Genomic DNA, 12,147 nt, shown 5'->3' on the forward strand with positions numbered 1-12,147 from the left:
ATTTGCTTTCCCAAAATGCAGCACCTCAGTTATCTGAATTAAACTCCATCTGCCACTTCTCAGCCCATTGGCTCATCTGATCCAGATCCTGTTGTAATCTGAGGTAACCCTCTTTGCTGTCCACTACACCTTCAATTTTGGTGTCATCTGCAAACTTACTAACTGTACCTCTTATGCTCGCATGCAAATCATTTATGTAATTGACAAAAAGTAGAGGGCCCAGCACCGATCCTTGTGGCACTTCCCTGGTCACAGGCCTCCAGTGTGAAAAACAACCCTCCACCACTACCCTCTGTCTTCTAGCTTTGAACCAGTTCTGTATCCAAATGGCTAGTTCTCCCTGCATTCCACGGGATCTAACCTTGCTAATCAGTCTCCCATGGGGACCCTTGTCGAACGCCTTACTGATGTCCATATAGATCACATCTACTGCTCTGCCCTCATCAATCTTCTTTGTTACTTCTTTAAAAAACTCAATCAAGTTTGTGAGACATGATTTCCCACGCACAAAGCCATGTTGACTATCCCGAATCAGTCCTTGCCTTTCCAAATACATGTACATCCTGTCCCTCAGGATTCTCTCCAACAACTTGCCCACCACTGAGGTCAGGCTCATCGGTCTATAGTTCCCTGGCTTGTCTTTACTGCCCTTCTTAAACAGTGGCACCACGTTTGCCAATCTCTAGTCTTCCGGCACTTCACCTGTGACTATCGATGATAGAAATACCTCAGCAAGAGCCCCAGCAATCACTTCTCTAGTTTCCCACAGAGTTCCCGGGTACACCTGATCAGGTCCTGGGGATTTATCCACCTTTAACCGTTTCAAGACATCCAGCACTTCCTCCTCTGTAATCTGGACATTTTGCAAGATGTCACCATCTGTTTCCCGACAGTCTATATCTCCCATATCTTTTTCCGCAGTAAATACTGATGCAAAATATTCATTTAGGATCTCTGCCATTTTCTGTGGCTCCACACAAGGGCCGCCTTGCTGATCTTTGAGGGGACCTATTTTCTCCCTAGTTACCCTTTTGTCCTTAATATATTTGTAAAAACCTTTTGGATTCTCCTTAATTCTATTTGCCAAAGCTATCTCATGTCCCTGTTTTGCCCTCCTGATTTCCCTCTTAAGTATACTCCTATTTTCTTTATACTCTTCTAAGGGTTCACTCGATCTATCCTGTCTATACCTGACATTCACTCACAACCCTTGTGTTTGTTGACTCATATGGTGATTCTGCTTCCAGTAACTCAATTAAAAAATTCTGTTTTCAAATCTCTCAGTATTGCCATTCTCCATCTCTCACCTTGTGCAATCTTAAATTCCTTGGAGATATATTTGCTCATCCAATTTTGGTCATACATCAGATTTTCACTCCTCATCGACACATGCATTCTGCTGAAAGTCTTGAGTGCTGCAATTCCTTACCTCATCTCCTTTAAGGAATTCTACAAATTCAGCAAGTTTTTGGAGACTGCTTCTAAGATCTTCTTATGTGACTCAGTGTGAAATTTTGTTTGAGAACACTTCTGTGAAGGGCATGGAGATATTTACCACATTAAGGACACTCTATAAATTAATCCTGTTGCTGGTGTAAGTTGAGGAGTAAACGTTTGCCAAGACTCGAGAAACAGCTCCCCGTTTTTCTTAAAAACGGGCAATAAGTTATTCTGCATCTACCTGAAAGAAAGGTCAATCTCCCATCCAAAAGATGAAACCCATTCCCACAATGCAGAAAACACATACTTGAACATTAGCCTCTCTGTTGTGCTTACTACCTTCTGACAGAGACAGATTGCTAAAATAATTGCATTTTTCAGATCATGAAATTTCTTTGTAATAATAATGTAGAGCTGGGAGAGACACAACGGAAGTTGATACCAAATAACCACTGTATGAGGACGTAATTATAGAATGACAAATTTAATTGGCACTTTCCGGAACAATGTGGACAAAGACATTTATTTTGGAGAAAAAAAGACAGAATAATGGAAAATTGGGAGACCATGAGGCAAGCTTTTCCAAGTAGTAAATGAACAAAGATAAATGTTCTATATAAATATACCTTATTTCTAGTTGTTTAATAATGCTCTAATGCTTTAGCTGTCACCCTTTAATTGAAGTAGAAATACCGACTCTCCAATAAAATGTAACAATTTTAAACTGTTGCTTTTCAAAAGTAAGAACATGTCATTCAGAATAAAATCAAAACAATTCCAAACAGGTCTTCCAAAAGGAAGATGGTTATTACTGACAAATAGAAAGGACTGGCATGTTGGGACAAAGAAGAAGTCCTAAGACAGGACTGTGTGATACTTTGTCTGAACCACTCCAAGTGGGTCCCCAACTGAGTTATAATTGGAGGGCTAACCTTTAATTACCTAATAGTTAGGCAGGAACCATTAGACAGATTAAAAGAACGACTCAATATAAAACTGATTCCTGACGTACCACAATATCAGTTCCCCAGCACCAATTCAACCCATGCCCAGACCTAATTTCCTTCACCTCCATACGAATTCCATGCATCACAGACGCAATATATTGTGAGCTCTGTCCATTGGACTCCCAAATGACCCCCCTCTGACATCCACCCCTAACTCCTTCCTCAACTCATTTACTCACCCCTTGCCGAACACAACTCTTATAGATGCCTCCTAACCTCCACAGCTGTCCTGGACCTCACCTTACTCCCACATCACTGAATAGCCTAATCTGCCAATTCGAACGTTCCAAATTCACCCTCCCCCCAACTCCTTTGGATGTCCCCAATTCCCTTCGACACTCACAGCCGACCCTGAACATCGCCCCCCCCACCCAATTCCCATTGTTGTTCTAAACTCATGCCATCTTCCATAATTACCATGAACTGTCCCTATTCCTGCAGTAGTCAGAGTCTCCCAGTCACCGAGCACTCCAATTCCTGTAACCACCCAACCATCTCTCATCTCACAATTTTCACAATTGCAACCAATCTCTCCTGAAACTGAAACCTGACATCTCCCAGCTTCCATGCCCACCCACCAACCAATCTTGACCAACTCCCACATCTTACTGATTGCCATGTATTGCCATACATCCTATTCAGAATCCCACAACCATAACCCCATCAACTCCAACATACTCCTCAGAAGGTATCTGCACCACGCCCTCACCACGACTGACCCCCACACACTTTGGCCCCTGCCACCAGCTTCCTTGGGTTCCACACACACCCTTTGCTCCATGACATGCACACATGCAGAACTTCAATCTCCATGCATTCCCCTGGCCTCCACACAACAAACTCAATGCCTCATCTGAACCTAACATTCCCTAACACCCCAGCCACTCGTGATCATCTCCAAACCTCAGCAACCACCCCCATCCCCCTAAGCACCCTAAAACCTACAGCCTCTGATATACCCTAAGCCTTCACCCAGTCACGTGCGATCACCCTGGCCAGCTCCACCAGACATTCAGCCCTATCACCTATAACTTTTTTTCCATCTGCACCCAACTCCCCCTTCCTATCTGCCATTCTATCCCTTCAACTATTTTCTCTCAGTAGCTTTAGAGTAGGCTTAGGACTTTTAACCTTGGATTGTGTTAGATTGCGGCAAAAGGGATTTTGGTTTCAGCACCGATGCATCCCATTGCTGCCTGAATAGATTTCTGTCGAGAGTGTGGTGCTGGAAAAGCACAGCAAGTCAGGCATCATCTGAGGAACAGGAGAATCAACATTTCGGGTATAAGCCTCTCATCGGGAATGAGGCTTGTGGGCCAGGGTCTGAGCGATAAATGGAAGGGGGTGGGGCTGGGGGGACGGTAGCAACCACACGGGATCAATGTGGATTTCACCAGTTTCCTCACTTCCCTTTCCCCCACCTTATCCCAGTCCCAAGCCTCCAACTCAGCACCACCCTCTTGATCTGTCCATCATCTTTCCCATTTATCTGCTCCACCCTCTTCTCTAACCTATCACCTTGTCCCCCACCTTCATCTACCTATTGCATTCTCAGCTACCTTCCCCCAATTCCACCCCCTTCCCATTTACCTCACAGATCCCCGATCCACAAGTCTCATTCTCGATGAAGGGTTTACGACCGAAATGTCATTTCTCCTCTCCTGGGATGCTGCCTTATCTGCTGTGCTTTTCCGGCACCACACTCTTGACTCTGATCTTCAACTTCTGCAGTCCTCATTTTCTCGTGCATTGATTTCTGGATTGGATGTGTGATACTTTGACAGGGAAGGCTCCTACCTCAGACATTCACCAAGAAAATTCCTCCAAAGACAAGTGGTTGACATTTTGTCTGAGTTGGGTCAGAAAATAGGGATTCTCGCCTAGATTGGAAGATCCAATTCAATATCCAACAAAACCAAAGCATCTTTCTTAGTTCTAGTTCAAAGCACTCCGCACTCCCAACTAACCTGTACAGAGGCAGCGAAAGTTCTCGCAAGTCTTTGGACACACATCTGAAAACAATTCGAAGACAACTCTGCCTACTGTAAAAAAAAACAAAGTCTTAAACAGTATAATAAAAGTTATATTGCTACATTAACATCATATTACATTCATTTAGTTGCTAACTTTATCAACAATACGCAAAACAATATCAAAATCCTCGCAACTCAAAGTGACAACTTCATTCAAGAAAGACACTTTGAGACAAGTGGAAATTTTACATGGAAGTAGCAAAAAGCATCTTGTAGACCTTCAGTTAATGCACCATGCTGAAAATGTGCAAAGGGTGTTTTCTTCTGCATCTGACCTATGCTACACAGAACATGAGATTGCTTGATGTTGACACAAAACACTAGATTTTTTTTAAATCAGTCTGCTCAAAGATGTTATCACACACCTCTGGAGAAGGTGGGATTTGAACCCAGCCCTCCTGGCTCAGAGTTAGGGACACTAACACTGCAACACAAGAGCCCTCACCATACACTTTGGAGCAAAATACTGGAATAAACATTTTTTTTTGCCCTGTATTTCCTGAAAGACAGCATCGTTAAGCTTGCACATTATGATTTATTAATTTAGAGTGATAATGTTCTGAAACTTACAATACATTCCACTCACATTCCCAATAAATGTACGTATTCCTTTAACCGCACAACTTGAACTTGCAACAAAGTTCCAAACCAACAGCAGATTGTTAAAGAACAACGTCAGTAAAATATTTGCAATTATAATACAACAAAATGAACTCAAAAAGCTAAATCTGAAGCATGGTCATTTCCGTATATTGAAAGTTTGTGTATTCATGCAAGTAACATAATTGCTATAGTATATTTCCCTTACCAAGCAGATTATTGACAGTTATGTCAAAAAAACACCGAGGACGTTGTGTTTTCACCCCCATGCTATTCACAAGCTGTAGTTACTGCAGAAGAAACAGATACCATGATTAGTCAAATATTCAGCACAAGGGATTTACTCACAATGCAGTCTTATGAACTCAGTCTTTCTTTTTTGCACCTTCACTCTTACATCTCACTAAATGTGATCTAATTATTTTCCAAGTTTAAAGCTGGGGGTCTACCATTTCGATTTGCTGGGAAGTAAAACTTAATTTTATGGCCAAAGACAGCAGTTATATGAAGCAGAGAAAAGTCTATGTACAAGCAGAATAACAAACTGCTAGCTGACAACAAATGATGAACATAGGCTCCTGAGAGGAGGAGGCTGGGGAAATAACAATGGGGAACTAGGAAATGGCAGAGAATTTAAATAAACACTTCGCCTTAGTTTTCACTAGTGGTATGCACAGGGGTCAGTGCTGGGGCTACAATTATTAAAACATGTTAATGATTTGTGATGAGGAAAGTGAATGCACGAGAACCAGGTTGGTGGATGATAAAAATAGGTGGGAAGGCAAGTAATTAGGATCCCTGCAGAGTGGGAGAGACAGCTTAACTGAGTGGGCAAAGATGTGAGGTTATGCTTTTCAGCAGGCAAAACAGAACGGCTAAATAATATTTAAAATGGAGAAAGTCAGCAGAAAGCTACATAATAAAGGGATATGGGAATCTTCATCCATGAATCAAAAAAAATCTAACATCCAACTTCAGTGGATAATAGGGAAGGCAATGAAATGTTGGCTTTATTTCAAAGTGAATTTAACATAAAAGTAAGGAGGTCTTACTAAAACTTTATAAGGCAGACCATAGGTGGAAAACTGAACAGTTCTGGGTCCCTTATCTAAAGAAAGATATGCTGGCATTGGAAGCAGTTCAAAGCTGATACCAGCTATTGACAGACTGTCATACGAGGAGAGATTTAAAAGATTGGGCCTTTGCTTGTTTGAACAAAGAATAAGAGGTGACCCTATTAGAATATAAGACAAGGAGCGGGGCAGGCAATTCAGTCCCTTCAGCACACTTTGCAATTTGATACCAACATGGCTGATCTTATCTCAGCCTCAACTCTACTTTCCTGCCTGCTCTCCATAACTCTTCAATCCCATTACTAATTAAAAATCTATCTCCTCCTCAAAGTTATTCAATATCCCAACACTGACCACACTCTGGGTCGTGAATTTCAGATTTGTGATGCTTTGAGAGAAGTAACTTCTCATCTCAGCTTTAAACCTGCTACTCCTTGTCCTGAAATTATGACCTTTATTTCTAGATTGCTCATGTGAGGAAAAAGTCTTTAAATGTCTACTTTGTCAATCACTTGTGGCATCTTATGTATCTCAATTTGATCTACTCTCATTGTTCTAAACCCCATATAGTATAGGCTTAAGTTGCTCAGTCTCTCTTCATAAGTTGAACCCCTTGCTTCTGGAATCAATCTAGTGGACCTTCTCTGAACAATCTCCAATGCAACTAAATCTCTCCTATGTAATAGGGTCAAAATTGTGTGCAATACCCCAAGTAGTCTCACTAATGTCTTGTACAGTTGCAGCAACATTTCCCTACTTTTATACTTTATCAATTTAGCAACAAATGCCAAAATTCAATTTCCCTTCCTATTACTTACTGCACCTGCAAACCAGTTTTCTGTAATTTATAAAAGGACACCCATATCCTTTTGCACTGAAGTACTCTGAATTTCTCCCCATTTAGATAATAAATGGCCTGTTTATCCAAAAGGGATAACCTCAAACATGTCCACATCAAATTTCATCTGCCAAATTTTCACTCATTCACTTCACCTATCCTTATCCATTTGTAAAGTTATTTCTTCATTACAACTTATTTATTGAAACTTACAAGACTCTTAGAGGACTTAATAGGGCAGGTGTGGAAAGGTTGTTTCCCTTGTGGTAGAGTCTACGACCAGAGGATATTATCTCAGAATGGGATCATATTTACAACAGGGATGAGGAGTTTCTTTGTTCAGATGGTTGTGAATTCTCACAAAATCAATACCACAAAGGGCTGTGGAGGGTGGGTCAAGTATTTTCAAGATTGAGACAGATTTTTAAACAGCGTAGGAATCAAAGGTAATGGGGAAAAGGCAGGGAAATGGATATGGGGATTACTTCACTGCATCTATAGAATAGAACTTAGAACATCAGAGACTGAATCATGAGTAGGCCACTAGCTCACTTCTTTGAGCCCTCCCACCATTCAATGACATCTTGGCTGATCTTCTAGTCCATTGTCCTGGACTGTCCTTGTATCTTTAGATATTATTAAGCTGTAGAAATCTATCAATTACTGTCTTGAACAGACTCAAATATTAAGCCTCCATAGCCCTCAAAGGCAAAGAACTCCAAAATATCAGCCTCAGAGTGAAGACTTTCCTCCTCATCCCATCCCACATGGCCTACCCCCTGTTCAGAAACTGTTGCCTGGTTCTTGATTTCCACCCAGTCTCCTCTCCCTACCCATTCTATTGAATCTTTTCTCATAGAACAATCCCTCCATCTCTGGAATTCATTTTCTGAACTTCTGATGCACTCTCTTCTTCAACAGCTAAGGTGGCCAGAACAGCACTTAATCCTCCAAGTGCAATCTTACCAAGGCCTTATGTAATTCAGCTAGACATTATTACTTCTATATTCAAATCTACTTGCAATCATTAAATTGCTTGCTTTATCAGCAGATATACCTTCACTCATGAACAAGGATACTAATTAATTTTCCCACCAATTAAGAAATACTGTTTTTCCTACCAAATGGGACATTTACACATTTATGCACATATTACATCTGTCAAATTTTTGCTCACTCTTCGTCTCTCCAGATCCTCTCAAAATGTCTTTGCATCCTCCTCACAACACACATTTCCAACCAATTGCGTATCCTACAAATGTGAAAAAATAATTTAATCCCCAAATCCAAATTATTGATGGAGATTATGAATATAATTTACAATAAAGTAGATGAATGTCTTGAAATTGCAACTGTGGTTGCAAATATTTGTACATCGGTGTGTTATGACAGCAATGCGGCTACGGGGTCACCGAGACTAGGAACTGAACATCCAAGGGTCTGCAATTTTTTGGAGAAAAATGGCAGGACAGTAAAGAAAATGAGTGGTGTTAGTGAAAGATAAAATTAGTGTAATAGTACAAAAGAATACTGGAGATGAAAATCTAGATGTGGAGTCAGTCTGGTTAGAGCTAAAAAGCAACAATGAGTGGATAACATTAGCAGGAGTTTGTTATAGGCCTCCAAACAATAATGGTGAGGTTGGGGAAGGCATTAAACAGGAAGTTAGAGATCCATGCAACAAGGCACTACAGTAATTATGTACTACCGTAATTTACATATAGACTAGGCAAAACCATAGCAGATGAATTCCTGGTGTACAACATATTCAAAATTCATCTTGCATGTTGAAAAACCAACTCAATGTCGGAGACGTTCCTACATTTGGGTATATGCAATAAGAACAAGTTAATTAATAAATGGTGCCGTGAGGGGTCCTTTACGAAACATTACCAAAACATGGTTTCTTCACTGGTATAGAAAGTGAAGTACTGCAATCCAAAACTAGGCTCCTAAATTTAAAAAAAACTATAAAATATGTAAGGAGTCAGTTGACTGTGCTAGAGAGGGAAACTTCACAGAAGGCATAACAGTGGACATACAATGGTAAAGATTTAAGAATGGAATGTATGCTTCATAGCTCAGGGTCATTTTTATCAAAAGAACAAAGCCTTGAGACAGAATACCGCAAGACCTTATGCACTGTAGCTGGTGACTTCAACTCAGCCAACCTCAAGAGTGTGCTATCAAGATACCATCAACACATCTCCTGTCCCACCAGAAGCTCAAATATCCTTGACCATTCTACACGACATCCAACCACCCCCCCCCCCCCGCCAACATCACCTGAGTGAATTAAAGAGACGAAATATATGAATTTCTAGTTATGCTGCCAATTCATCTGTATTATTAAAAATGGTACAGGACCGCTAATTCAAATTTTTTAAACTGTTTCTGTAAGTGCTAGACTTATCTGTTGGCACACTCTTAAACCTGCGATCACTGTCCCTTCCTGTCATATTATCATTACTTTTATTGCTAAGTTGATTCATTGCTTGATAATTTCCCTTTAACTTATTCAATTCTTCCTTCCTTCCCTCCTCTAAGTAGTTAAAGCTCTCTCTAACAATACCTATGATAAAGCTGAAAAGTCATTTAATTTTGAAAAGTTCTTACAGAAAGTATTTTTAAAATATGCATGATCAGAACAAATATTCACATAAAATTCTTTGCACCCTACAGCTCTAGGTAAAAAGGGCTTAAAAGTTGCTCCAGAGAGTCTTAAATAAGGTCAAAAGTTACTAACTGCCAACAGTCTGCCTAATTCAGGTTGTTAGCAAGTATTTAAAATAGCATATACATATGGATGCTTCAAAATTGTTCTACAATCAATAAAAATCAATTATTGCTTACACTTGTTATTACCTATCAATTTGCACTCCAGTACATCAATCACACTCATGATTTGGCAAACTTGCGCATTTATAGAAGTAGAAACATAAATGAGCTAGAAAAGAATAATTGTTCCATCCAACCTATCAATGTTGTTTTGATACTTTATGCATCACAGTAAAGCTTTCTCTACTCATCAGAGTCACCTCTTGTTGTGCTGTGTCGTGTTGCCATTGTCTTACCAGACCATAGGGGCTGTTCTCTCATCAGAGAGACGCGACTGGAGGGAATTTAACCTGAGGGCCACCAGACCTCAGGTGAGGGAAGAGGTCGAAAAGGAGATTCCTTCATGGTAACTTCAAACCGTTGATGGGAATTGAACCCACACTATTGGCATCATACTGCTCTGCAAACCAACGATCCAGGCAACTGAGCTAAACCAAGTCACCTCTAGAAAGGGGCAAAATCCCAGGCAGGAATTCCAGTCATTTAAGGGGAGAAAGCCAAGAAAACTTCTCGCTGACACCTTTAATCTACTAAAACTAGTTGAGAACAAAATTGCAAACGTTGCAACAGAATACCAACCTTTTGTACAGAATGTTTGCCAATCTTACCTAGAAACAGATCCAGCTCTCTCTTGAAAGACTATATCAAATTAAGATCCATTACATGAACCAGCAATCTGTTCCATAGATCCACTTCTCTCTGGGGGAAAAAAAACTAGCTAACATACAGCATAATTCTTCCCTTCCTAACGTGTGGTTTTCCTCATTTGTGTGTTAAAATATTTGGCTCACAATAACACATTTTTGTTAATTCCAAATTTTATTAGTCTCTAGGATTTGAAGTGATGCTTTTCCAAAAAAAACTTAGCATTTTATATGTACCAAACTAGGAACTTAAGTTTGTGGCGCTCCTGTTCATCCTTTCTATAACTTCAATATCATCCATGAGAAAAACCAAAAAACAATGCAGTTTCCTAATTGGCTTTTTGGACATTGAGAGATTCAAGGAATATAGGAATAGAGATGAAAACTAGAGTTGACTGACATATCATGTTCATACTGAATGCAGGGCTAGCTTTGGAACGATGACCTTGCCGTATCCTCTTTTAATGTTTTTTGGTGCATAATTGAGGCTGAATCAAAATCTTGTGCAATGACAATATGTCATATTTTGTTTTACAATGAATTATCCTGTAAGCACAATCAAGAACATACTATTTTAGGTATAGCTTAACAGGATTTGTCACAAATCTTTCCAAAAGTGATTCATTTAAAAGCCAAGATTCTTTACTTTCCCACTTGCTTCAAATCCATTCCCTGGAGGACCTATGTACATATGATGAATACGTGGTGAATTCTGGATTCCAGTTGGTAGGTTTGGGCCATGGGTAGTTCAAGGTCAATCTTTTTGAAACCAAAGAAAACTTTGTGGTTACTTATCTATAAACTGATGTTCTAATTATTTTGAGCATCCAGCTAAATTGTGTTAAATCAGATTAAAACATAATCCAAGCTTTTCAATATTAAATATTATGAGACATGTGACAAGCTTTTTTACAGGGATGTTGGGTCAAGGATGATTTAGAGTGCTGAATAGATTGGCATGTGAATCAGATAACTGGTCTGGAGACACACTGCACCAATGCATTGCCTATCCAAACTGCCCTAGTGAATGCTTCTTAGATTTTATTCACTACAAATTTATGCAAGCAGTGCCCAATTTCCAAACAAGTCCAGGTTTTAGATAGCCGACTTTGACGGCAACAGACCTGCGTGACCTCTATTTTGATGATTGCTAGACACAGTGTTTTCCTTATTCAACGGGTAAGAGTAATACTTCAGTAGTGAAGACCAAGAAATTTAGAAAATTTCCCAGGTATGTGGTGACCACAAAAAAGGACAATTCCAATCTGGCCAGTTATTGACCTCGCACTTTACTATTAATTATCAGCAAGGTAATGTAAGGAGGTTCACATTGTATTGTTGACATTGCTAAGCAACAAACTGCTAATCACACTAAATTGGGGTTCTACCAGGTGATGACGTTACAGCTTCGGTCCAATAAAAAAAAAGAAAGCATTGGGTTCCACAACTGGCCAGAGAATACCTGACCTTGACATTAATGGATTATATAACAGAGTATGGCTTCAAGGAGTCCTAGCAAAATGGGAGTAAATGCGCTGGTTGGAGATATACGTAACTAGAATTCAATAATCTTAGTCCCAGGCATCACTATAGGAAGTCCTTGAGTTTGTGAACAAGGTGCAACCATCTACAGCTGTTGCATCAATAATCATACCTCAATCATAACGTCAGACA

General features: G+C 40.0%; 1 protein-coding gene across 5 annotated transcripts in view; it reads right to left on the reverse strand.

Annotated features, from left to right (window-relative positions):
* Positions 1 to 12,147, reverse strand: part of ppig (peptidylprolyl isomerase G (cyclophilin G)) — a 46,863-nt gene that overhangs the window by 29,385 nt on the left and 5,331 nt on the right. For 4 of the 5 annotated variants that reach the window (XM_060827281.1, XM_060827282.1, XM_060827278.1 and 1 more), the window contains 2 exons: positions 5,289 to 5,370; positions 4,415 to 4,489 (listed from right to left, as the gene is read on the reverse strand). In XM_060827281.1, the coding sequence (XP_060683264.1) occupies positions 4,415 to 4,489; positions 5,289 to 5,349 (136 nt within the window). In that variant the 5' untranslated portion in view covers positions 5,350 to 5,370. Of the gene's footprint in view, positions 1 to 4,414; positions 4,490 to 5,288; positions 5,371 to 8,168; positions 8,233 to 12,147 lie in introns of those variants that run through there. The other variant, XM_060827280.1, reaches the window with a different exon arrangement.

This window comes from Hemiscyllium ocellatum, chromosome 7 (assembly GCF_020745735.1).
Source record: "Hemiscyllium ocellatum isolate sHemOce1 chromosome 7, sHemOce1.pat.X.cur, whole genome shotgun sequence".
Classification (NCBI taxonomy): domain Eukaryota; kingdom Metazoa; phylum Chordata; class Chondrichthyes; order Orectolobiformes; family Hemiscylliidae; genus Hemiscyllium; species Hemiscyllium ocellatum.